Source organism: Acinonyx jubatus, chromosome B3 (assembly GCF_027475565.1).
Source record: "Acinonyx jubatus isolate Ajub_Pintada_27869175 chromosome B3, VMU_Ajub_asm_v1.0, whole genome shotgun sequence".
In the NCBI taxonomy this organism is placed as follows: Eukaryota; Metazoa; Chordata; class Mammalia; order Carnivora; family Felidae; genus Acinonyx; species Acinonyx jubatus.
The window spans coordinates 136,766,686-136,794,543 of record NC_069386.1 but is presented as its reverse complement, the minus strand read 5'-3'; the positions used below and the strand labels follow the sequence as shown (position 1 = coordinate 136,794,543).

Genomic DNA, 27,858 nt, shown 5'->3' with positions numbered 1-27,858 from the left:
AAACTCGGAACAACAAGGTTATTCAATCTTTTTTTTTTTCTTCCAAATAAAGGGAGCATAAGAAAAACCAAAGTCAGGCAGGAAAGAAGAAAGCAGAATAAGGAGATGCGGCCGATGGGTCCAACTGGCTACTATGGCTACTAGTTTTTAATTCCTGAAGCCCTGCCAACAGAGTAACATTCGAGAAAATGCCAGCACTTGCTAAAAACAATATGTGAAGAAATATTTGTTTTCTTAATATTTAACCAACAGGTTTTGCTATGTTTTTGTGTTCTGGAAAAGAAAAAAAAGGCTAAGGCATATACACAAAAACACACCACACACATTTGATCCTATTTTAAGCGTCAATGTGTTTGAAACAGAACTTGAGAGTTGATTTAGGTGTTACAAATAAACTTGGGACCGTAACACTGATGAGCACTAAAATCTGACATTCCACAGCAAACAGGAGGAGGCTCTGCCCAAAATCGAGCTCTCTATTCTGCAAAGACACACAGCTCGGGAACTTCAGGAGGTATTTAAAAGATTAGCTTGCAAGGGAAAGTCTGCAGATCTGTTCTGCGTTTCTCAACATCTGACCACTACAGTCATAAACGCTTCTCGCCACAACTGAACACCCACATCAGGGAGCCAAAGTTTTCAAATCTCAGTGCTGGTTCAGAGCTGCTCAGGGCTGTCTGACAATTTGGATCTGTCTGCGTTCCACCTGTACTATTATTTATTTAGTATTTTCTTCAAATCAACTCACTTTTTTAAAAACAAAAATACCTACTTTAGGCTGGTTTGTCCTAAGCAATAGAGAAATCACCAGTTTAATGTGCTATACTTACGTTCTGAATACACAGTAAAATAAATGTTTAATGCTTAAATATTTAAATAAAAGTTATGTGTATACAGCATCTAAAAATACTGGATGCACCATTAAGTGGTGAGGTGTACCACTCTTTAGAAAATACCGTCTAATTCCAAGTTCTGCAACAAAGCAAACTTTGAAATTGTTCATAAATGTTTAAGTCCCAAGCTTTTATTGCCAAGGCAACTACAAAAGGTCCAAATCTTAAAATTTCTGATCACCGCAACTCTCAACGCTTGGTTTACTGCACAGACATTATTTGCCACAAAAAAGACACTTACAAGAAAGATGGTCTCCTGTGAATGAATAAGCTTGCTTTGTCTGTTTGTCTGTTTGTTTCACAGGATTTCCTTAAAAGAAGCCAGGCGATAAATCTGATCATGCCCCCAACCTGCCAATTTGTCACCTGTTTTCTTCTCGTGCACCTTGCGTGCTGACTTGGTTGTCATGGAATCTAACTTTCAAATGTTTGTGTTTTATCTCACAGGCCTACTTACTACCCCACCTTTGCTTTCATAACCCTTTCCCTTCTTTGGTCCTCTTGTTTCATACAGCAGGTGCTCAATAAATGCCCGCGGAACTGAACAAAATCAATACAATCCAAATCTTACGGCCACGACAAATGGTGTATTTGTTATCACGCAAAGAGACTTTTATTTTAAGGCTGTTACTTCCTTCAAGGTAAGGACTTTGTCTAAGCACACTTACACACTCTGGGCAACGTACAATGATTTGAAAAGTACACAGCATGGTAGTTTTTGTCCTCTCTACTCCAGAACCTCAAACACACACAGCCTGGGATAGCTCCAAGAGTATAACCTAAAGATTTTAAATTTTATAAATTGGCCTTTAATAAATTGTACAAAGTATTTAATAAAAAAGTTCATATTTTTCAAAGACATAGGTACTTCATGGTTAGCCCTACCCTAAAAGACTCCCATGAAAATGAGACGTTGAAAATAGAAAAAGAGGAGAAAGCCAAACGAAAGGAAGAAAAGAAAAATCAGCTGACAGCATTTGATTTACTTCTGGACTCTCTTCCTGGCTTTCGAACCTTGAAGACAAAAAACAAAGAAATTCAAATCATTAACTTAACCAAACCTAAACATCAGAAATACATGCATTTTTATATACTTTTCCATATTTAAAAATCTAATTGACTATGATGATTTGTGGAGATGAAAGTCATACACAAAGGTACGGGTTAGTAGCCTGAAAATCTTAGGAAATTGTGTCCATTTTTTAATACTTGAAAAGATACGCCGACATCTTCCAGTACATTAGAACTCTCCCACTGGTAAAACATATCCAATCTACAAGGGCACTGAAATATTTCTCCCCCAAATTTTTATTGTGCAATTTAAAATACAGTAACTGCTAATGTAAGCTATAAGCAACAAGACAGGCATTCATTTCTTGGCAACGATGAACTAATGCATATTGTGAAAAGCAAAGAGTAAAACGATAAAATGTGTTGCCCTGTAAAGCCTGCTACCTACATACTCTGTGGGCAGGAGAGGCCTGGGCCATTCCAAAACCCGAAGGCTTTTCCACCAGGAATGAAATCGATCCCGACTGAGCAGCCTTCTAAAGAAGCCTCAGGCCTGACACCGGTCTAAGTACCTCATGACAGTTCCTACCCATCTACTCCTGAGCTGGGATAAATCGGTGATTCTTTACCGGAGGCAGAATTCTTTGCGGCAATCCACCTCACCGAGGAGACTCGGTTCCCACCTAGCACCCCCACTCCAGCTCCAAGGAGAGCACAGCAGTGGGAAGGATGCGTCTAAACCTGATCCCGGCTGCCTAGTGCCCGGCAAACCAAGTGCCTTCCCACTGGCTCGCGCCTCCCTCTGCCAGGAAACGAGCAGCGGCACCGGCTGAGGGGCGGCGGGTCGCCCATAATTAATCAATGAATGCAGTCAGCAACAGATCAATAACTTCTTTTCTGAAACGTACAAAACACCCTTTGAATCGAGGACAAGGTATTTACCACACGTCTTCTATTAAACAATTTCTAAAGGTTTTTTGTTCAGTTACTTATGCGGAAGATCCGTTTAAAGATCAGTGTTCTTTCACTTTTCCAAGTGCCAGTTTTTATTTAATCGCCATACACTTCAATTAGAGCAAACTTCAAATTTACGTGAGTATCTTTTTTTTTCCTGCCACTGTTAATACTTAGACTATATGGCTGGCTTGAACTTGTAAGCTTTTTCTTCAACTTTTCTGGTATATAAAAACTATCCCACGGTAGATTTTTCATTTTTTATTCAAGAATTTTGAGATTAATTTTGCACAGAAACGAAGACTGTTGTGACAGGGAGACGCTGGCATAATGGGACATCACAAAGGCAAGGTCAATAACCAGTACTGTAGTACATCTACTTTTCAATAAATTTTGGAATCTATCGTCATGTTACAGAGGACACTTAACAATAGTTATTACGATGTTCAAGGAGTATTATTCTCATTAACATCCTAATTTGTCACCTGACTCTTAAACACCACTGCTGCTGATTCCTTCAATGTAGATTTAAAATTTTCCACTGCAACTAGAAACACTACCACCACCTGGAATTTGTTACATAATCAGGATTCTGCAACATGGCGTCTTTGCTGCATGTATCAATTCAGTATTTTCCCTAACAATCAATTATGATTGTGGCAGAAACAGTATTTTTCCTCTCCTCATCTCTTTTAAAAATATACCCATTTTCATAATATATTCCCACTGGTAAAAGGTCCAGCTGTAAGACTAATGCATAAAATTTAATATGTGGAAAATGAAAAAATACAAGTTTGGGTACTCTTCTATGATTTTATTAATGCAGAAGTAAGAAACAAGTGGGGGGCTTCTTTGCCTTAAAATATCCCCCCTTTTTTTTTTTAACTCTATCACAGATACTCGAGAGGTAAACATAAATCCTGCTTGCCTCGGCTTCGTCAAGAATGGACTAAAACTCGAGGCACTTCACAAATACTACTAACAAGAGAAGAGACTGTGGAGTACTGTCCTTTCATGAACGGGAGGGACAAAGCACAGCAGCCATAAATATCATGGCTACATTAACTAATTTTTAGTACAATTCTGAAATACTGGCATGGTTTTGAAATGCCAGAATATGCATGGCTTTTTAAGGCTTATCATTTTGTGGGGGGAAAAATTACTTGCAGCAAATAACCAAATTTTCTCAATTGGTAAAAATTATGCCTTGCATAAAAATAAAAGGATTAGAGGCCTCTGTTCTTCTTGAAAACCACCCCATCAGCCCCTCTCTTTCTTTGAGAAAACCCACACAATACACATTTTGAAAGCTTTCAGAATGTGTTCTTACACAATAGACCCCCAACTAGTCAAAATGAGTTTAGGTGTATCAAGAAAATTATACACGTTTTTAAAACGGTCTAAATAGATATTAAAGGAAAGTTGCTCCCACTCTGCCAGGCACAGCATCCTGAAAGATCGCACAGTGAGAGAAATCTCTTACCATATTGTAAACCATAAATTGTGTTTGAAAATAAAATTGTTAATGAAGAAACTGACATTTCTAAAGCTGCTGTTTGAGGTAACCATTCTTGAAACACATTTATGACACAAAATCTTAAAAGCTCTAAAACACAAAAGTCACCGAATTGCATTACATATTTATTTAAAACAAAATCCAAACATAATAATGTGCCTCCTTCTTCAAGTTACTTTAAAATGATGAAATATAAATATATATTTTCATGAACGCTTGGCTTTTTTTTTTTTTTTTTTTTTGCCAGAAGCAATAACATTTTACCATCTCAGGTAATATTTCTCTCATTTGTGAATATTTAGACAGTAAAATACCTTACCTACCCCTATACTTTCGGGGAAAAGATGAATTGCAATGAGAAGCGAAAGAGCATTTAAGCATTAAGCTTAAGCATTAAGCAATGCAGAGTTTATAGGAATAAAGGAGAATCTGATTATTCTTTATCTCTTTTTTTTTAAATCAAAACAAAAAATCTGGATTGTTCTCCTTAAATTTGCAATGGGGTCCACACTCCTCTAAGGACTTTAAATCAAAAATTTTAGGTATAAAAAACATTGTTCCCGGGTACAGGCGAATTTAAAATCACTTCTGTATCTCATTAAGCCACGTTCAGGTCACGAACAACCCGCAGGCAGTCAAGAGGGGCCCGAGGTCTTCTCCACGCACAACTGAGTCCGCTTTGGTCTAAACGGGCACCAACCTTACTGTGACAGCGTAGGCCCTTTGCTCAGCTCATATTGCCCGTTTTGAAACTTAAGGGATTTTTGTATAAGAATATTGTTCTATCTTTATAAATGCTCCTCAATCTCCCCCCCACTCACTGTCATGGCTGCTGCTAGTCTCTGGCTGAGACAGGCTTCCACGCACGGCTCCTCGGGGCTCCTCACCTCCTAATAAAACACGGACAAGGGGCGCCTGGGTGGCTCAGTCGGTTAAGCGTCCGACTTCGGCTCGGGTCATGATCTCGTGGTCCGTGAGTTCAAGCCCCGCGTCGGGCTCTGTGCTGACAGCTCAGAGCCTGGAGCCTGTTTCGGATTCTGTGTCTCCCTCTCTCTCTGCCCCTCCCCTATTCACACTCTGTCTCTCTCTGTCTCAAAAATAAATAAACATTAAAAAAAAAAAAATTAAAAAAAAAAAAAAAACACGGACAAGACGGGAGGTGGGGAGGGTGGAAATGAGGAAATGGAAGTGGCTGCAGAAAAGAGAGAGGAACTTCTTCAAAACCTTTAGCCTCCAGGGTGAGGTTCTGTCCTCCCTCTCTGGATGCCCCCAGTATTCTCTGGGGTAAATTCAGATAAACCTAAGGACGTGTGCTCAATAAATACTACATAATAAAGACTATGTTAACAGAATCGGAGCAAAAAGGATTCTCTTTGAAAGTCGACTGTTTGCCGTCCACGAACATACACAGGTGACACTCTCAAAGGGAAGGTAGGACACATCCCTGGCTGGACTCAATAGGCCACTTGTGCTTTAACACAACTTTCACCAAAAAAAAAAAAAAAAAAAAAAAAAAAAAAGCCTTTATTAGAAATCCAGAAACGTTGTTTCAGGACCAACAAAAGGCAGAGAGATAGAAGTCTGGAAAAAGAAAAAAATGGTACCACTCCAGCACTGAATTTCTTCACCGAGTCCAACAAATCCCCTCTTGTGAAACCTGGACCAGGTGCCCCTTTTCCTGAGCCACCCACAGGTGCGCCGTTTTCGAAGCCGACCACACCGCAGCCCGCCCTCGCTGTGCCCTTTGCAGGCGCCACCTTCCTAACGCCAGCGCTGGCACCGCCCCGCACTGTGGGAGCCTTCGGCACCAGCCTACAAGCCACCTCGGAAATGATTGTAGACTTTGCTTTTTGCTTCAAGAGCTTTGAAAGGTGACGACCCGAGGCTCTAACTCCTTGCGTCCCAACTTGTCCAGAGAAACGAGGAGTTGGCACACTTTGCTGGGAGCACTCGGGTGGCTCAGGCAAGTGGGGCTTGGCAGCTGCAGTAAGCCCAGGAACTCCTCGCCCGGTCCGGACAGTCCGCTCACCCCGTTCCGCAGATCCATGTGCGGAAATGGAAGAGAGAGTTCTGGCTCCGGCACTTGAATGCTCCGTGTCGTGGGCTCCCTAGATGCAAAATGAGAGCACCTCCCGCCCCAACTTCATGATCACGATGGACAGCAAATAATACGGTGTATGTACAGAGGACACTGTGACCACACTCTACAAACACGAGCTCTTCTTGCACAGTATTTTATTAGACAACCAAAATGTTACGACCGTAAGTGAACCTCTTATTGAGTGGAAGGAAATGAAATCTGTGTTTACATAAGGAGAAAGCTAACAGGCAAGACTGTTCAACTTACGGGTTTGTGTGGCCTCTTCTGTCTGTGTATCTGAGCATTCCATATCTTCAACACTGGATTCTGTGCTCTCGATTCCTTTCTTTCGCTTCTTACGTGTAAAGATTTTTTAAGAGAGAGAGAGAGAAAGAGAGATGTGGTCTGATGGTCAAAGAAGTAAACACACGAACCTACCATAAAACCACCATATATGCAAATCTATCCAGGTGTGGGTGTATCAAAACAAGCAGAAGACCGTTCACAATGTCAGGGTGATGGCCGCCCCTAAGGGAAGGGGCTGGGGATGGCAGCCAGTGGGATGAAGAGAATCTTCAAGGATACACTTAGTCTAAATGTGAGCTGATCTGTTACCGCCACCTCTAATTTTTTATGCTTCTTCAGAATCATTTACCACTGAAAGCCTCACCATCGGGATCGATTATACAGAAACTCTCTCCTAAAGCAAAGCGTTTAACAAAACGGGTATCACCACTCGGGCCAACGATACTTATTCTCCCCGTTTCACAGTGTGTGTTGTGTCTGCGGTGGGGGAGCAGGGGGTAATCTCTCTACCTGATCAGTGGGAAAATCCACACCTTGTCCATATAGTATGGATCACTGGTTATATCCTACAAATCGGTGGTAAAAGTCTACTTTAATGACAAACTTCCAGTAAATGTATTCTTTTGGCACACTTTTTATTAAAAGGGTAGGAGGGCATAAACCTACCTGTAAAGGAGGAGTCTGAAGAGGAAGTACACGGCTCTCCTAAAACCTCAAAAGCAGGCTGGCTTTTCTACCCTTCCCTCGGGCCTTTCCAACTTTCTATTTATTTTTCTAGTTGAGGGTTACTTAAAAGTTAAGGCTCGTATTCTGCCACCGGCCCGTCTTCCCAAGTGTTCATTCAATTTCTTTTTATTATTTTCGATCACTTTTCTAACTAGTTCAGTCCTGTGTGAAGTTTTTAAATTACTCAACACGTCTACAAATGGAAGACCTTAGTAATAACTTTACAACTTTGTATTTCTCGTGTACCTTTATCCCAATTTAAATGTGTTAAAATCCAAATGACTACTCAAAGCTTCCCTCGGTTGCCTGGATTTCATTTAGGAAATCCTCTCATTTGTCCCTGATTTCAGATTCACAACGCGTCGGAACGTCCTGGCTTGTCTTTTGTAACAATGCACGTGAAGTTAAACTTCACCTGAGCATTTCCCTTGCCGCAGGCCATTCTGCACTCTGCTCTCTCGCCTGATGGCAACCGCGGGTTCCGTTCCACAGAGAACGACACGGGAAAAGCTCGACTCGACTCAAACTACATTATCTTAAAACCCCCGAATGGTCAGAACTGTTATTACGCACATATTACGAACAATCCCACTGTTTCAAAATATTCTTAAGGTGGCCGTGGAAAGATCGGGACTCACATATACCCACCACGTTCCTAAAGCAAACGCTTCACGTGCACAAAAAGAACTTGACGGCACCTTAAGAAACTTGAAAAGGCGTTCATTTAGCAGATCTGTATAGGGAGGTATTGCCTCTCAAAAATAGCTGTGAGAGTGGCTGTAACTTCATATAACTGATGAGAGAAGGGGAGAGTGCCTTACATCTTTCTTTTCCAAAGTGTTGCTTCATGATTACCATCTAAACCCTGCTGGGCTGAACAGATTGGTTCGATAATTACATACAATAACTGCAGTGGGCAGGTAACCCTCAGCTGGCACAGGGCAGCTCCCCTGTGAGAACTTCCATATGCAAACTGCACTGATGGAGTGCATTAGGTACATCTTTCCTGCCGGTGCACAGGCCTGATTAACGCCAGCCAAGACTCCAAGGTTAGCATGTCAGCAGATTTGTGATGCATTAGGCAGGAATAAACACAGACACTTTTGTTCGTTCGGACCAAAATTAAGGAGGAATATTTCACTACTATATTGCTTTCCATATGGGAAAGAATGCATTTTCCGATCTTGAGGGGGCAGTTTTTTAAATGCTCATTACAAAGGGGGCTATCCAATACATTCTAAAGAACCTAGTGTGTTCATCTTGTTTTCAAGCTTATTTAATAAAAAAAAAAAAAAAAAAAAAGAGCTTCCTTAATCTCCATGCAGGTAAATGACACAGGAATGAAAATCAGCCAGTATTCAAGCAAAAACAAACCACCCGTGTTGTAAGCATCATGCAGTAGGTAGAACACTGAATCTCCGGTGCGTATCTCCAGCCCAACTTTTCTGAGAACGTATTTAGTTTTGACAGAAAGGGCCAATGGTCTACAGGAAAAGACCAATTTAAAAAAACAAAACACAAACAAACAAACAAAAACCCTTCCAGTTTAATCGCATGTAAGTTAGTGTGTTATTTCTACAAGACAACGAGTAAAATTCCAAACAATTCGCTGGCAGCTTCTTTCTCCCGACTGTCTCCAAATGCTACATTTCATTATTTGTCAACATCCTGGGCTTCAGATAGTGTGTATTTTGGTTCTCTTTGAACAGAAAACGGCTTCACAAAGGCACCACACTAATCTCTGATTCTGTCATATTCCACACCAGGTCCCACAAAGTGCCTTTGCATTTATAAACGAAATCAAAATATTGTACGACACACAAGAATAACTTATAAACTCAGAACAGAGTTTTCTTTTAATTCAGCACAGCTAAAATATCTGCAGAAAATTAGGTTTATTTCAAAGGGCATTAGCGTATGTGTTACACATTGTATTTTTGAAGTGTTCAGATATGCTAGGCTAAAATTTAGTTAATTAGCAGCTTCTCACTTCCAGCTTAGAAACAGGGAGACAAATCAGCTAGATGCATTTGGACCGATAATTTACTAATAGTCTAAACACTGACTAGAGACCAGTCAGAGACTTAAAGCTGTTTTAACGGGGCAAAGAATTAAAATCTTCTGAGGCAAAAACCAAAGACCTGTTCATTCTCTGCTTCCCAGGTCAGAGACCAAAAGATCACCTCTAGACCCTTTCAACAGCCTCTGGGAAAAGCCAATCAGATGTCTGGCTATGGCAAAGGAGAGGAGGTGCCAGGCCTGTGGCTGGTTTTTCCTCCTCATTACAAAAATCACACATGTTTATTATAGAGACTTAGCATATACAGCCTTTGGAACCGTGCATGTGTCAATGAACAAAGAATTCTAAATACAAACAGGTGACTGTACTAATCAGTCCATCTTACTTTGTTCATTTGGTTAAGGCCACCTAAAGTCACCATGCGGATAGACACAGTTTATAAATTACTCCTCCATACGTTAACAGCAACCAGAAAAACAGGCTGTTACTCAACAGTAACTAAAAAAGATCGAATGGATCTTCTGTGAAGGTGAAGCAGACGCGACTGGGGGCTTCAGTTAAAATTCACGATGCAGACAAAACACTGAGGCTGGGGAGGGCACAAGGCCAAGGGAACTGTGGGGTGTTTCCCAGCTGGGTGTGGGGAAAGACCAGAACTCGGAGCTCTTTGTTTTTACAGGGTTTCCATCTCGGAGCTGTGCCGCCCCGCTCACCCTGGGCAGGAGGCGGCAACTCCCGGTTGCTTTGCCTCCACACTGACGTGTCCCTTCCTAAAGGGGTCAAGCCCACGGAGCGGTGCGCCTGGCGAAGCCCAGCGCTCTTCACCTGCGCGCTCTCGGTGAGCCCCGCGTGGCAATGTACGTGGACAGATGTGCGGGTCTGCACCTGTCCGGCAACCATCCACCTAGCGCTGTGACGATAAAGAGCTGACTTCCTATCGTACTCCAAACCCTTTGCAAACTGTGTCACGTTGTAGTGGACACCAAGCAAGTACAGATGTATTTTGAGGAAAAGCAGGAAAAGGTCAGACGTAATTGGAAAAAGAAGAAATGAAAAGAAAAGAAGTGGGTCGGGAAGCGAGTAAGGGACTTAAAAAGAGGGGCAGATTCATTTGAAGAATAATCTAAAGCTATTCTGCTAGAATGCATTAAAGTGATTTATTGTTTTAAAAAGAGTTCCAGTGATGAAGGCTGTCACAAGAATCGCGAACGTCACCATTTCCTTCTGCAGTAACTCCGGCCTCCGTGTTACTGGGGGCGGAGAACCCACCACACATCGACTGAGCACCTACTGTGTGCCCGCAACTGTTAACAGGCTTCGCTCTCAGGTTGAAAAAGACATGCTAACAAACAGATGAAAGCAAAAGACTAATTTCGGCTTTTAGAAAACCATTAAGCACACGCAAGTGAAATTTCTAAAACCGTACGTATGGAAGACCTATCAAATCACTGTAGGTCTATAAGTTGTCTCAAGTCCAACGTGACCCCCCGCGCACGGAATGCCATTCTATGAAGGAGCAATCCATACATATATGGGACACGTGCACTGCAGCAGGATCCTCACACAGAGAGTCGTGACACCGCGGCGATGCTTTCCAGGAAGCAACTTTACTTGTGCTGGCCCCGCTCGGGTGGGTTCGTACCTGAAGAACTGAGCCCCGAGCGCCACGAGGTGTAGATTTTCACACACTTTCACTTTTTTGTCTCTCACACACAGCAACACACAAACATGCAGTCTGATGGGGCGGTCTCACGTTACAAGGTCGTGAGGGATGTTGTCACGTACGCGTATAGCCAGGATGCCTTGAGGTTTTTGTTTTCAGGGTTTTTTTTCCCCCTCTCCTTAGGGAGGGGGCCCTACCACAACATGACTTCATTTTATTCGTTGTTGTTATTTGCTTCCATTTACGTGTCCCGTCTCCATGTTTAGTTATCTACTCTGGACGCAGGAAGAGGAAGTACAACTCCAGCAAATTTTGCCGATTTTAACAGGTCTGGGGGACTGGGTTTAACAAAAGAAAATGTTTCAATATAGGATTTCCCATGAGGAATGAAGGATTCCCTGTTATCAGCTGAAAATGAACTAATGGCACACAGTGTACAGAAACAAACAAAAAACCAAAAACTAAAATCTCCTGTGACCATAACATGGGAGACGGTCTGTAAGGAGCTGAGAGCGAAACACGCTTGGTTTACTCTTGTGGGGGGAGGACACAGATTCGGGTTATCTTGAAACGTTCACACACACACACACACACACACACACACACACACACACACGTTAAAAATATATGTTTTAAACACATAAGTGTTTAAAAATAAGGGGGGGAGGGATATTTGACGGACAATATTTCAACCTCCTTCCACCCAAACTCTAAAGAAATGAACACAAAGGACAGTTAAGAACTATTTCAGCAGCGGACAGTGACAGTGCCTCACACCATAACCTTTGGGAAGTGGTGGCCAAGAACAGTCAGACACTTCTAGAAAGCAACATGAGGCTCCTACCCAACGCTGAACCACACTGGAGAAAGATCATGAGAGAACACCATTCAGGAATCTTTTGACACTGACGTCCAATTTACAAAATATAAATAGGAAGCCTGGAAAGGAAGACTCGAACAGCCCCCGAAAGAGACCTTCCCTACTCCCACAGTGCCTCATCAAAAGCTGGACACGCAAGTCTGTTTCTCCCCTGGCTGAGAAGAAGCCTGGAGAAAGAGGGCAGAACAAGCACAGTCATTCAGGACTGTATTATTTTCAACAATAAACATGATTTACCAAAATAGATGACTAAAGAGAAAACAAGTAAATGAGAGCAAAAGCCATGGAGAAGAACCCCCAATGAGGCTTCTCTCACTGTGAATTTAGATTTTACCAAATGTTTGCCTCTTCTGGCTAGGAAGAGAATGGAACAACTACTGAGGACAGATGATTTGGCCCACTGTACCAGCTAAGCTCGGCTCTCCAGGTCCCCCCCAAGTATGAGCTGCAGGCAGAGAAAGTCCCTTTACAATACAGGGTATACCATATTCATGGAACAGAAAGGAATATTGTGAAGATGTCAATTGTTCCCAAAGTGATATGGTCAACGCATTCTCAATCAAAATCCCAGAAGCATTTTTGTAGAAATTACTAAACGGATTATAAAATTTATGTAAAGCGAAGGCACCAAGAATAGCTAAGACAAAGAGAAGAACAAAGTTGCAGGGCTTACACCACCAGATACCATTACGAAGCCAGTAGTTCAAACAGTGTGGCCAGGCAAAGATAAGTAGGCCAATGGTATAGAACAGGATCAAAACACAGATGTGCAGACCCAAACACATATGGTTTGAAAGCCTGCTACATGCTGTGGGGACATTATAGTCTTCAATAAATGGTCCAAATCAACGAATAATCCACAGGAGGTAAATAAACACGGACTCATACCACGCACAAAATCAGCTGCTGGTAAATCGTAGACCTAAATGCAAAAGATAAAATTTCTTGACAATGACTGAGTATCTTCATGATCTTGGTAGACAAAATGTTCCCAAAACAGAATACAAAAAGTACTAACCATAAACAAAAAGACTGATAAATTAGGCTTCATTAAAATGAAGGACTTCAGCCATCAAGAGATACCATAGTGACAGAATGAAAAGATAAACTACCAATTGTAAAAAACAAACAAACGAACAAACAAAAAATGTGTAATACACAGACTGCATATATACGAAGTAGGCAGGTCTGGCAAATCAAAAGAAAGCTGACAATCACCTCCCCTCCCCCCCCCCCACTTTTTCATGGACAAAAGATTTGAAATGCACTTCACAACAAAAGGACAATGGAGACTGACGGGCATAGGAAAAGGTGTTCCAAATCAATACTCTCAAGGAGACTAAATTAAAACCACAGAGAAATACCAGCACACATCTACCAAAATAGATAAAATTAAATACAAGGCAACAAATAGTGTTGGTGAGTGCTGGTGGGCAGCCTCTCACAGGCTGCTGGTGGGGAGCATCAAGTGGACAGCTGCTGTGGGAAACTGCCTGGCATCAGCACTGAAGCTACACGTTAAGTAAGCCCTCTACCCCGTAACTCCACTATGTATATACCCCGCTGGAAATCAATGTATTGCCTTTCCAAAAGAAGCTAAAAGAATGTTCTTAACCGGCATTCTTGCAAGTGCCAAAAACCGGAAACAGTGCACGCGTCCATCACTAGAAGGGATAAGTGAATTATGATGCAGTCATATAATGCAGCGCTCAGTACACAGTAACGAAAAATAAACGACTCCGGTTGCATGCGACAGCATGGAAATTCAGACATACAATGATATGATCGACACAAAAGGGTACATGTCGTATGGTGCCGTTACTGCGAATTTTCCTTAAAGGGCAAAAGCAATGTATGGTGTTGTAAGTCAAAATACTGGTTACTTTTTTTTTTTAATTTGTTAATCTGTATTTATTTTTGAGAGAGAGACAGAGTGCGAGTGGGGGAGGAACAGAGAGAGGGGGAGACACAGAATCCAAAACAGGCTCCAGGCTCCGAGCTGTCAGCACAGACAGAGCCTGACGCGGGGCTCGAACTCATGAACTGTGAGATCGTGACCTGAGCTGAAGTCGGCCGCTCAACCGAATGAGCCACCCAGGTGCCCCCTGGTTACTCTTAATGAAGGAATAATGGCTGAGAGGAAGGCATGAGAGAGGTTTCTGGGGTTCAAGTAATGATCCAGACCTCGATCTGGGGGATGTTTAAAGGTATATGTTCACTTTGTAAAGTTCAAATTCCACACTTATTTGTGCCATTTTTCTGTACATACATCACGATCTCACTTAAAAATATAGAACCCAAACAAAACCCAGACAAGTAAGACAAGATTAAACTACAGAGCTCAAGCAGCTAAGGAAAAGAATCATTAGTCAACACCGAATCCGCTGACCTAGAGAACTGTGGCTAAACCACCAAGTGAAACACAAAGAAATGTATCAACTTCAACAACCTAAATTTATGTAAAGAAAATACACTTTCTACTACGTAGCATGCTCAACCAGCTAGACAGACGTTCACCAAATTCAGAGGGTTTATCTGGGGCGATCTGACTGAAACTACGGGCTACGTGGTATAAATTTAATACTACGTGGGGGGCAGTCACCTCAAGAGACAGGAAGGTGGCCACCAGAGCGGAAAGCCTTTATTTACCCTTACTCAACTCTTTGCACCATGTTCCAGGCTGAGTGCCAGCAGGGATTCATTTCACCATGGTTAATGGTTTTTCAGAGAAACTCTAGAAAGGCCAACTAGCATAATATAACTTAAAAAAAAAAACTAGAATATATGGGAGTGGAAAGAAAGCTACGTACACGTCATTCACAGGAAACAAGAGTATATACTGTCTGCAAATTGCAGGGCCACATGCTAGGCCTACTCACTGAATCTCCAGGGATGAGACTCAAGAAATTCTGACGAGCAGCCCTGTTGTTGGCGTGGGCAAGCAACATAATCAAGGCCGTGCAAGAAAACAGCTAGTGAAGGCATTACCTTCCTTTTAACTTGCTGAGTTCCTTCCAGTAAATTAAGCTGTTCTGAACCCAGATGGGACAGGGAGGAATTCTTTAAGGATGGAACCACATGCTATTGGTCTTTATAGCCCCAGGGACCTAGCCTAGACCAGGCGCATAAATTAGACTTTTATATCGCTGAATGTTGGTTTAAGAGAACACAATGAATCCAGTAACTGCTGGAACTAGTGCCCGGTTCTCAAGTGTTCAGTTCTAATCAACAAGGAAAATCTTTGGCTGTGTACTTCCTAAAGGTAGAGCGGTACTTAGTTTTTTTCAGCTTCGGCTGTAGGTTATCCCCAAATCCTGTGCTTTAAATAAAACTCTCTGGCTACTCAGGCTGAAAACATTTTCAAGTGGGTAAATTCATACTTCACTCTAGTTTCCAAATGTGCTGCACCACAACCAAGCACGATTATAAAAAAAAAGGATAGAGACCTTGCTTCATTCTGCTGCAGATCAATTCTCGTAGGTTTCTGCCATAATGGACAACTCTTGGGAACAGAGAAATATACACTGAATTGATTAAACCTTTCCCTTTCCAAAAGAGAGTTGAGTGTCAAAAATACAAAGAACATATACTTTAAAAAAAGTTTTAAGAGATTATGACAAAGGGAAAGGAAAAAAATATATACTAATTACAAGGTTAAACATAATTTCTATGATTGAGCATCATAATTAGCTCTGAGCTTCCTAGTAGCCGGAGCAAAATAATGACATCTTGATTATATACCCTTTGCTAAAAAAGAGATGGACCATTAATTTGTCAAAGGAAAACTTGCCAGTCAGTGCAGCTCTGCCCTTATCTGCTCTAGATGTGGGCTATTTACAATTTATTTGAAGAAAACGTTCTCAGGCTTAAAAAAAAACAGTCTGGACCAACTCTTCTGCGTTACAAAAGGCCAACAAAGTTAACAACTCACCTACAGTAACATGGCTATCAAAGTGTTTCATGATCTCACCTAATCTTAACTGGTAATAACTTCTTTTTAACACAAAGAATAGCCCTGTGTCAGTGAGCTATGAGGGAAGGAGGGAAAAAGCAGGAAACTAATAGAGTGGGAAATCTAGTAACTCACTTGATACTCATTTTTGCCCTCTAAACGAAGCTTTCTTTCTGCAGACAGGGGTTGGCCCAGAGGGAAATCTCCGGCCTTCTGAACTACCCAAGGACACATGAGGACTGTGACGTCACAGACCCTGGTTCTGCGGAGCTATGAAGTCAGCCAAGCTGCAGAAACCACATTTTCTCCAGCACGGAAGTCCCAGCAATGGCGCCCTGCAGAGTAAGGGGCTGTGGCACTGGACTAGGTCTCACCACAATCGATCTTTAAGTTCCCAATCGGCAAAAATTTAGAAGAAAACACCACAGACGCTGGCTACGAATATTGCCGCACAGAAAGTCTGGCCTTGGCAGGCACGTGCAGAGTCCAAATCTGCTGCCTTACTGAACAATTCCACTCGGGCCGCCATTTTATCCCCTGCACTGCAAAGCCGGACGTGGCTTTCCGCACACTGGCCGACCACAAAAATGGGGAGATGCCATTAAGACAAAACTTCCAAAAGGAAAAAACATGTGTACGTAGATGCGGCGCATAATTTCGGATCCTGTGCTGAGACTACAAAGAGACCTAATGTTTGCCAAAAGCGTCAATTTCATGAGACAATTTCAAAATTCTTATCTCCTTTAGAAGTTAAAAAGAATTACAAAAATCTTCTAAGATGGTGTTCCTTATTTAAACCCTTTTTCTCACAGTTTGGAATAAGAAAGGAATGTACTGGAATTTACAGTCAACGACAGTAAAAACAGGCAACGCTACAAAAAAATATTTTTCTGCTAAAAGTACTTTCCCTTTTGTATTTAAAAGCAGCTAACGCATTTTACTCAATAATTTCAGACTGTAAGGGAAATCACTAAATTAGTCGATAATTTAATTATTAAAAATAACCCAGAAGTTGACGTATACCTGTCAAATCTAAAATTTTAAAGTGATACCAGGAGTGATTTACAGGCCAGCGCAAAAGTTCACCCATCAAGCCCATTGTTAATATCGCTCTCCGAAAAATTAAACCTCCTTATATGAAGATACATCGCTTTACATGACGACATTTCTGTAAACAACAAAATAACGTTCAAATGGTGGGGGCGCCTGGGTGGCTCAGTCAGTTAAGCGGCCGACTTTGGCTCAGGTCATGATCTCACGGTTCACGAGTTCGAGCCCCGCATCGGGCTCGGCACTGACAGCTCGGGGCCTGGAGCCTGCTTCGGATTCTGTGTCTCCCTCTCTCTCCGCCCCTCCCCTGCTCTCTCTCTCTCTCTTTCAAAAATAAACATGAAAAAATTATTTAAAAAAAACACAAAAAACAAAACAAATGGTGAACACTCCCCATCAGCAAACCAGGAAACTTTCAAACACTACTTTTCAAATAGTAATTTTCGAACCCCGACTTTCAAATGGTGCGCTGTGACCACACCAACAAACGAGGAAGAGCTAAGAGCCCAGAGCAACCCTGCCAGGTGGCCTGGGAGGTCAAAACCCCCCAAACCACGGGCTGAGTGGCCCATTCAAATCCCCCTGCCAGACATCAGTATCCCAAATCAGAATCTTGCTAGGAATTTACGAACTTGCCACGGGATAAAGAAACATCCGTTCATTTTTCTACAACCCTCTACATATTTTTCTGTCTTATATCACCTTATATGATGGTGATAAATACTTAATTGCCGAGCAGTCTGTTACAATTTTCTTTACTCATTTACTTTCCGAAAATTAGTATTTGCTGCAATTATCATCACAGGAAGCCAAAGGATCACTTATAACAAAATTCACCTTTGATACTGTTTTTGCTCTCAGGCCTCCGTTCTCCACAAGGCTGAGGTCCAGCTTGCCATCGTCCTTGCTGCCTATGGCTCTCAGTCCTTGCAGAAGAGTGTCTCGCAAGTTCTGATAAAGAGGTTTCTCGGCGTAGTCCAGTAATTTCACTGTTTCCATGTATTTAGCAATTTCATCTAAAAGAATGACAAGATTATTCTGTAATCTTTCAATCAAAATACGACGTACTTAGCTCTCACTTCTAAGAAAATAACTCACGGTTACAGTAAAATTAGACCACATATCGGTATCTGGTTAAAATACGTTTTTTACAATCATTTCTTCAATGGAAAGTACGCTTTCGAAGTCAGGAATCGTCAGGCGAGTCAAATAAAAAACTTATTTTGGGATGTAATGTGAAACACATTTTTGTCATCGTAAGGGACGAAAGATAAAAGACATACTAAAATCTAAACATGCACGGAAACAACCACCGTCGTCTTAAAGCTACAAAAACAGAACAGGAAAGGGCCTTGAACAGATCATGAAGTAACATGTACCTAAAGATCAGGAATATCACGGCCAATATCTTTTGCCGTGGAAGCCATCAGTCCCACAGAAGATAGCTGCATGCTTTGTCTGCGTACGTGAGAAATCAAACGTACCAAGAACAAGCTGAAGAAAGGAGAGGGAAGCAAGGCCTAGTTTCCCATAAAAGAGAAAAATCAGCTTCTGAACGACGAAAGGCTTCCTGTACACTGAGGCAGAAGTGCACTCCCAGAAAGAAATCTTACTAGTCAGGATCAACACTGCTCGGCACCAGAAATCATCCTGAGGCGATGGACTCGACGCTCCCCAACCTCTCCCTTCCAGCGCCCTCCAGGAAGCTTGTGCGCCCGCTGCCTCACACGCTGGCTCTTAGACCCCTACCTGCCCTCTCCAATCCCAACAGATCCAAACCCAAACTCCTGATCTGCCGCTAAGCCTGCTCTGCCGCCGTCCCCCACCCCCCCACCCCCGTTACTGAGAATGCCATCCTTCCAGCTCCTCAGGACAAAAACCTCTCCCCACACCCCACACCCAGAAAACCAAGAGATCTTGACAGTGCTACACACACATACACACACACACCTTCATTCATCCGAGTATTGACTGGCATTCACTATGGGGCAGGCACAATTCTAGATACTCGGGATACGTGAGGAAAACCGAAGTGAAAATCCCTCCCTTCAACTTTCTTAATCTGACAAAGGGGGTCTCTGGCAAACCTACGGCAAACCTCACTGGGCATGGTCACACAGGGAAATCTTTCCTTCCGAGAGGGGAAAATGTGAAGCATGTTCACGACTCCTGTTCAGTATAATAGCCATGTATGCTTTCAGTCAGGACACGAAGGCAAGAAAAGAAACAGGCATAAAGAGTGGAATGGTTTATTCACAAACACAACAGCATATGCAGAAAATCCTAAGGAATCTATAAAAAAAAAAAAAAAAACCTAGTGGGACTAATAGGTAAATTTATCAGGGTCACAGGATACAAGGTAAATATAAAAAAAATCGATTTCTATACACTAGCAACAAACAATTGGAAAAATAAGATTTTTAAAAAACTGATCACTTACAACGGCATCAAAAGCTGTCAAATACCTAGCAACATATACAGTGAAGGTGGGTGAGATTTTTGCAGAGAAAATTATAAAACAGTGAGATAAATTAAGTCGGACGAAATTAAGTGGAGGATACACCACATCTGTGGACCGGAAGATCCAATAGTAAAAAGATGTCAGTTAATCTGTAGAGTCAATGCCATACCACTCAAAATTCCAGCAAACTGGAAAGGGAGAGGATGTGTGTGGAATTGACAAGGTGATTCTAAAATGTACACAAAAGGTCAAGGATAGCAAAACACCAGAGTCAAATTTAAAGAACAGTAGTGCTGGAGGACTTAAACCACCAGATAATCAAGACTCAAGATAAGGTCAGATAGAGTAATTATGACAGTATGGCCCAAGAATAGACCAAAGACTAATAAAAAGAAAGGAGTCCAGAAACATCCACAGATCCACAGCTGATTTAAGACAAAGGCAGCACCATAGGGTAAGAGTGGTTTTATCAAGAAAAGCTACTGGGTCAACTGTTTACAAACACAGGGTGGGGAAGAAACCTGGCCTCTCCTCATATAATGCACAATAATCAATTACAGATGGAATATATAACTTTATGTGTAACTGGCAATCTCTAACTGCCAAAAAACTGGAAATAATCCAACATTAGAACAGATAAATGGTGGCATATAAATACAACAATTCTGTTAGAGATGAGAATGAATACATCACTGTTTCCCGTGCGACAACGGGGCCCCGGGAGGATCTAATGCACAGCACGGTGACTGTAGTTAACAACTGATACCATAGGGGCGCCTGTGTGGCTCAGTCGGTTGAGTGTCTGACTTCGGCTCAGGTCACGATCTCACGGTTCATGAGTCTGAGCCCTGCATCGGGCTCTGTGCTGACGGCTCAGAGCCTGGAGCCTGCTTCAGAGTCTGTGTCTCCCTCTCTCTCTGTCCCTCCCCTGATCATGCTCTGTCTCCCTCCCTCTCTCATTCTCTCTCTCTCTCTCTCTCTCAAAAAATAAAATAAAATAAAATAAAAAACACTTAAAAAAAATAAGAATTGGTACCATAGACTGGAAAGTGGCTGAGTGTAGATTTTGAGCAGTCTCACCACATACACAGACACACACACAGACACACACACAGTTAACTGAGGTGATGGAAGTGTTAATTATCTTTGATCTTGTTAATCATTCTACAATATAAATGTATATCAAATCACCACACTGTACACTTTAAATGTATACAATTATATTTGTCAATAAAGTTAAAAAGTAAGTAAGTAAAAACATTAAAAGAAAAAAAACCCGTGCAACAATGGGAGCGGATTTCACAAATACAATACTGAGTCAAAGAAACGACTCTACCAGAGATACAAGTTAATTTCATGAGGGCAGGGATTTTTACCTATGCTGTTCGCTCTATGACTCCATTTTTATACAGCTCGAAAATAAATCTTTGGGGTTGGAAGTTAGGCTAGTTATTTATTAGGCCAGAGAGGGGCTCGCGACTGGTAGGAGACACAAGGAGGGACTCCGAGAAGCCTACAACATTCCATTTCTTGTGTGGCTGGTAAGACTGCAATTTTAAATAGCCTGAGGTCAGGGTAGACTTCCCTGGAAAGGAGACAACTGAGTGAAGACTTGAAAAGACATCTAAAGACATCTAAGTATATGCAAAGTGACTGCCTCTCTCCCACTGCCTCTCTCCCAATCCCTGCTTGGATTCCTGTGGCAATCACCCAGCCTCAGCCTGCTCCAGCCGAGCCCTGCCTTGCCCCCTTAGCTGTCTATGCTCAGAACAGGAGCTAGACAGATTTCCCGTAAAGACAGACACTGATGTCATTCTTCTACTCTAAACCCTACACTCTTGCTCACAGTGAAAGGCAAAGCCCTTCTGATGGCCTAAAAGAATGCATTCCTCAAGTACAGCAGGTACTTCTGTTCCTTCTGCCTACAACCCTTCCCTGGGCTTCCTCTAGCAACCTCCCCATCTCAGACTGCTCAGATGTCACCTGCTTCGTAAGGCCACTCTGACCACTACATTTAAAATTTCAACCCTCCTCCCCAACTCGATTCCCCACCCTGTCCCCACACCTACCAATTCTATTCCCTGCTTTCTCTCTTCCCCCATAGTACTAACCATATGATCTACTGTAAAATACACTCTTGTGTTTACTGTCTCTCTCTCCCAACTACAGCATTAGCTTCATGAAGACAGGAATTTTTAGTTATTTTGTTCACTGGTATATCCCTAGTGCTTAGAATGGTCCCCGGCATACACTAAGGCCTCAATTAAAAAAAACAAAACAAAACAAAACAAAAACCAACCAGTTGAATTCATCAATGAAATTTGGCTCCTTTCCTGAAAGCACTGAATAATAATGTAAGCAAGCTCAGGTACCCACTCAGCCCACCTTTGGAAAGGGGACTGCCGTGTCCGGGATGACAAGAGGCCCCAGCACAATGGCTACACTCAGAAACGCCTAAGCTTTTACATCACAGCATCTTCCGTGGACATCACGGCTCTTCCTCCCAGAAAACAAAACCCCCATGAACATTTAAGAAGTCTTTTCCTACCTGGCTTATTTTTCTCAGGAAAACATTTGTCCATCAAACCTGCAATATTTTCTCGGTATCTGTTAAAAATTAAAGAATGAGTCATTGTTGGAAGCTGTATGCCATGGAAACTTATTAATATTTAATAACAGTAAATAGCACATTAAGCAGCACTGTGTTACATCCTAAATATGCTTACAGACATTCTTCTAAAACAAACTGAACAAAACACCAAATACACTTAATATTTAGCAAGTACTTTCTTATTTCCATACTAGTATCAGTTAAAACTATAGTTTCCATTGAGAAATCCTGACTTAAATACATCTACCTTATCATGATTTTACCCAAAATAAGTTTTCCTTTACCTAATTTTGGAATCTCTAACATAGTTAGGATCTTTCAAATTATCCTCCCAAGGAAGATGGCCACTAAGCCACTGGATCATGCAATAACCCAGTATTTCCAAATCACCACGTCTTGATGGGGCTACGAATACAAAAGAAGCAGCAGGTTAAGTATACCAAAATAACTTTAATGTATGATTTCAAATATATATAAAGCAGTAAGGTAAAACAGTCAATTGTACAGTCTTGTTTTTCATCAAAACTTATCACTGCATTTAATAAAATACTAAATAACTATCGGGCAGTATGAGAGAAATAATTTACCTCCAGCTAGCAATTTACTTTGAAATCCAAACCGGCAAACTCTAGAATTTCAAACTGAGACTGCTAGTCTAGGAAATAAATTATAAAGCGGTGACACATCTAATACTGCCCTTGGAAAACTTGAAGATCTTAAAACTGCTGTATATGAAGGGGCCCAGAGAACCGGGGGGGGGGGGGGGGGTTTCAGCTCCTCCCCAGTGCTGGGCGCGGAAAGAAGAAATGCCCGCTGTAGAAATAGGCCAACTTCGTAAGTGACAAAGTAAAGCTTGCCTGCTACAAAGTTGTGGCTGCACGAGGAACTTACAGATGTTTAGGCAGCGGGGGGCGGGGGGGAACACCCCACATTCGACTAAGCTAAATAAAACCAAAAAGAAACCGTCACCAAGCTGACGGAACCACCTTCACTGCTAAAGCTGAGGTGTTTTTGAAGGACAGAAGGAAAACGGGGGAAGACACGGGTGGCCCAGTTACACAACTGCAGGAGACCAGCCTCCTCCTGGGTCTTCCCCCACCCCACCTTGCCCCTTGGGGTCTTATTTATTTTATCTACTTATTTATGCAAAATTAAGAACCATGCAGGAGTTCAACCAAAATGCTGGCGGTGTATTTCTTGGTCAAGCGCTGCCGACATACCCACGCCGTTGTGCGCATCGATGCTGGTGAATTCGATCGTGCCATCGTGACATCTTTTGGGGTCTTCTTTGTATTCTTTGTGAATTCCTTCTGGGCAATACCGGTAAGCAAGGCCATAATCTACCAAGTACACCTATAAACGTCCGAGCACCAAGAAAAGTCAAAGCCAAAATGATTGCACACACACTCCTTTGTGGCCCAGAGACAAAATTCTGTCACTGGATTCATCCACAAGGCCACACCACTGCGCCCCAAACAAGCACGAGCCAATAGGCTAACATCAGCAAATACTTAATTCTGAGGGACTTTTTACTTCAAGAAAAACGTGAAATGACCGTGTCATTATAGTCCAGAGAACAGGAGCCCACGTTATACACACTTTTGGATAAGTATGTTATCCTTGTAATTAATCCTGTCTCCTCGACATGAGCAAAGCTTATATATTTTACACCTTTTCTTACACTTGGTCTAACACAGAACTGAGCACAGAGGAAACCATCGAACCTTTTGCTGCAATACAACTGCCCCACACCAGGTCTAAGACTGACTTAGATGACACTCGGTGCGGTAACGATCTTCTATATCTCTGCTCCTTCACTTACAAAATAATCAAATATCAATTCATTTCATAAAAACATTTCAGAGTACAATAATGACCTGAAGAACTTTTAGATGAGGCTCTTATCTGCATTTAAATATTACATATTAAAGTCAAGTTTCACAATTAAAACCGAATTTTAATACTACAGTGCACCTCTCTGTGGGCACGTACACGTGGGTCTGATGAGCATACAAAGCCAGTACATTCGGCTCTCTGCTACTCCACAGCCACATATCATATCTCTAATTGTGGGTAAGTGGCTCCCAAACGTAGGCATTTGATCACAAGAGGAAACTGAAGTAAAAATATGGGGACGGATCTAGCACATACATCTAACACCAGAAAAAGAATCCCATCCAAAGCATATGCCCGAAGGATAACAGAAGTGCAAAAATATTTTCCTATAAACAAAAGGCAGCATATTTTAGTTAACTGCAAACTGAAATAAGCTGCACTTTTATTTATTACACTGTACAAATCCAGTTCACTTCAATTAATGGAACCCTTATGGTTCAGGTTCTCAGCGATGTTTTGTTTGCTCGCTTGCTTTTAACCTTTTTAAAACATCTAACACAAGACGTCTGGGAATCCTGTGATCGCCCAGAAGAGTTCCCCAACAGCATGCTACGGCGTGGCGACTTCCCTCTGTTATACGTGTAGAGATCCCTGACCGCCACCGTCACGGAGACGGGGGACGGGATCAAATACCTGAGACGGTAGAAAATAAAGGGAAGGCCAAGGAAAACGGAAAAATTAAGCAAGGGGAAGTTAAAGACAGGTCCGAGAAAAAGAATACAGTGGAGTATCAACATACACACACGGAAAATATCCAGTCCTTGCTCACACGCTATCGGGAAGACGCGAGAACACACACGGGACAGATGATGTGCAGTGGCCCAACGATGTCGTGCCAACTAAACCTCACTTTAACCGAAATCGTGGCAACGGCTTCGGGAAAACCACGTAAAGCCCTCTACTGCAGCCAAACTGATCCAAATAAAGGTACAATAACATTAGCTTTTCTCTTTTCCTTAAAAAGTAAAACTTACAAAGTGAATTGTAAGAAACTAAAAAAATGCACATTTGAATTCCAAACACTAAGGGCATACAAATTTAGACAGCTAAGATATTTCTGTAAACCAATTGATTTGAATAATCAACATGTTAAAGACCAAATTTTCCAAGTAACAGAACACTTACATTTGATGGATTTCTTGAACAAAGGAAATAAAAAAAATGACAAAGCAGACAGGCAAACATAATTCATTGGTGCACTATATAATTTTAAGCTTCCACCCCCAAATAGCTATTTGAAATTCATTTTGTATCACAAGTGCTTCTTCTGAATACTATTTAGGACAAAATAGCCAACTTGATAAAGTGCCAACAAATCGCATCAAAAATGTAGAATGTTAACTAGATAAAAGTGTCAAGAAGAAATATTATTATTACCATATCTACTTCAAAAAGTAAAACTTCTGCACAGGTTCAAAAGTTCAAAGCAACCGTATCTGTTTTCAAACAACAGCTTTTAAATAGTAGAAATTAAAGTTAATAAAGCTACCTGGTCAGGATTCTTGTAGCTCAGAAGAAGGTTTGAGGCCTTGATGTCTCCGTGTACATACTCGTGCTCGTGAATGTACTCCAGAATATCCAGCTAAGAAAGCACCATATAGAATAAGTTAGTGCAGTACCCAACACCGACCAGCAGAGGACCGAGCTTCAACACAACTAGCCTTTACGGGATTAAAACAAGGAGTGTAGCTCACATACAATTCTTAAGCTCAGCTGCAAGACAGTTTTCCGAGAAAACCTTTTGGCATTTGCTTCGTATATTTTCTGAAGGTCACTCCCAAAGCGATCCATTATCATAAACCTGTAACTAAAGACAAACAGGGAAAGTCAATGAACGAAACGGAACTCCAGAAAACCTATCTTACAAGGACTCCCCTCCTTTCAGAGTAATTTCTTCAAGGCAATGTTCGGTAAGGAAGCAGAATGAAGAGGGAAGAGAGGAAAAAGAAGGAAAGAAAGAAAAACATTTGAAACAATTTCTTCCAACTAGAAATCTCCGGAGTGGGGAGTGCTTCGCCGTCTGCCTTTCACCTTGAAGGCCTCCTCCTGTCTCAGCCAGTAAGCTTCCCAAAGACACTATTCCCTGCAATAGTGTCTATAGCCCACAGACAGAGTCCAGCAGACTCATTCACAGTGAAGATAAAACAATCTGAGTAAGACTCAGTAAGATCACTGATTTTTCTCCTACTAAAGTTACCTTATACTTCTAGATAACAGCTTCTTGCCTGTGACTATCGTGTTTTTCTCTATTTTCAGGGCACATTTTAGCAACTAACTTCCTACTAAAATCAAGACTATCAGGAGACACCATAACAACGGCTAAATTCAATAAAACGGCATAAATGGCGTTAAAGGGCTGTACGTTAAATATCCAAAGGACGAGACTCAGGGAAGAACCACCGCCCGGGGGAAATGAGAAGATTTCTGGCTTTGCCACAAACCCCACCGTGTCACCCTGGCCAGGCCACACGACCTCTCCAAGCCCCGATTCCCACGGCGTCAAACGAGAGTGGGGCCTCAGGCTTCCCAAGGTCTTTTCTGGCACTCGAATTCTAACATTCAACAGCCTCCAGTGACACTTCGTGTGTGCCCACTGTGGGTGCAACACCCTGCTCCAGTAACACAGTGCACCTTGTGCTCTAAGGGTCAGCTTTTACCTTCATGAAGTCTCCCGATTCTGCCTCGTCCGGTTAAATCAATACAAACCAAGACCACACTCACAACGTACCTTCCAATGGGAATAAGATGAACGATGACCATGCCAACGACGGCCGGCGCTCATGGAAGCCTGGTCTGAGCAAGGCACTATTCTAAGTACTTCAGATGGACCAGTGCGTGCCAACCTAACTGATGCCTGGTAATCTGTCCTCCAGGAAAGGGGGGAGCCACGCTTTGACCTCTACGTGAAACATATCCAAATAAATAAATGTCAGTGGTACCCAAAAATCCCACTTATTTTTAGCTGAGAAGCCTATGACATATACCACATGTCCAGTTCAACAGAGAAGGAAAGCTAACATTAAAAGACAACAGGCCAAAATTACAAAAAAAAAAAAAAAAAAAATCGGGATTCTATCCACTTTTGAAGGGGAAGAGAATTGGAGATCATCTTGTCTAAGCATCTTTTGATAAATACATTAACGTCTACAGAGGTAAAGTGATTTGTCCGAAGTCATGTGATTAGTCAGAGGCAAAATGTATTCATTCGTGCAAGATTTTCCATGACAATGTGACCTCTAACTTAGTAAAGAAGGAACAGTAATGGGACTTCCTGGTTTCCTCTGTCCACGGGTTCGGAAAGTTGAGGAATGGGACCGGGACACACACACATTCATTTTTACGGTAAGTGATGTAATTAGTACAGAATTACTAATTAGTATAGCACGTGGGCAACACACCTCTGCAGACCGTCTAAACGAGGGCTAAAATACAACTTCATTCCACAGGAGACCCATGAAGACACCACTCTGAGCATATCTCTGTCTCCAGTCACAGGCCACTCCACGACCACCGTCAACAACCCCCCCTCACCGCCTCACTATTTCTAAATTACACGCGTCAACGGACATTCCCATCGCCCGTGTCATTTTATCCGAGTCCCCAGGGAAGTGCACGTTGATGGTTTCACCTTGCACAAGTTACTTAGAAACTACGCTCATGTGACTCCTCAGGGGTAGACGCAACCTTGCAGAAGGTGGCGAAGGTTCCCAGGCTGCCACGCTCCTCCTCCCTCCTCACCCGGGTTTTCATTACTGGGGTGAGGCTCTTTCTCTCTTGCGCACGCTCGCCCTGCTCCTTGTTAGACATCCATGGCCACCACGTGCCACAGAGCAGGCCGG

The 27,858-nt window shown here is 42.1% G+C and overlaps 1 protein-coding gene across 6 annotated transcripts in view; it reads right to left on the bottom strand.

Annotated features, from left to right (window-relative positions):
* Window positions 1-1,476: 1,476 nt before the first annotated feature.
* The window catches only part of VRK1 (VRK serine/threonine kinase 1), a 75,903-nt gene continuing 49,521 nt past the window's right edge, over window positions 1,477-27,858 (bottom strand). For 3 of the 6 annotated variants that reach the window (XM_027066578.2, XM_053224919.1, XM_053224920.1), the window contains 9 exons: window positions 25,718-25,826; window positions 25,509-25,601; window positions 23,344-23,476; window positions 22,408-22,528; window positions 22,061-22,119; window positions 17,889-18,067; window positions 6,722-6,809; window positions 5,196-5,264; window positions 1,477-1,907 (listed from right to left, as the gene is read on the bottom strand). In XM_027066578.2, the coding sequence (XP_026922379.1) occupies window positions 1,876-1,907; window positions 5,196-5,264; window positions 6,722-6,809; window positions 17,889-18,067; window positions 22,061-22,119; window positions 22,408-22,528; window positions 23,344-23,476; window positions 25,509-25,601; window positions 25,718-25,826 (883 nt within the window). In that variant the 3' untranslated portion in view covers window positions 1,477-1,875. The remainder of the gene's footprint in view (window positions 1,908-5,195; window positions 5,265-6,721; window positions 6,810-17,888; window positions 18,068-22,060; window positions 22,120-22,407; window positions 22,529-23,343; window positions 23,477-25,508; window positions 25,602-25,717; window positions 25,827-27,858) is intronic. The other 3 variants (XM_027066579.2, XM_027066580.2, XM_027066581.2) reach the window with 3 other exon arrangements.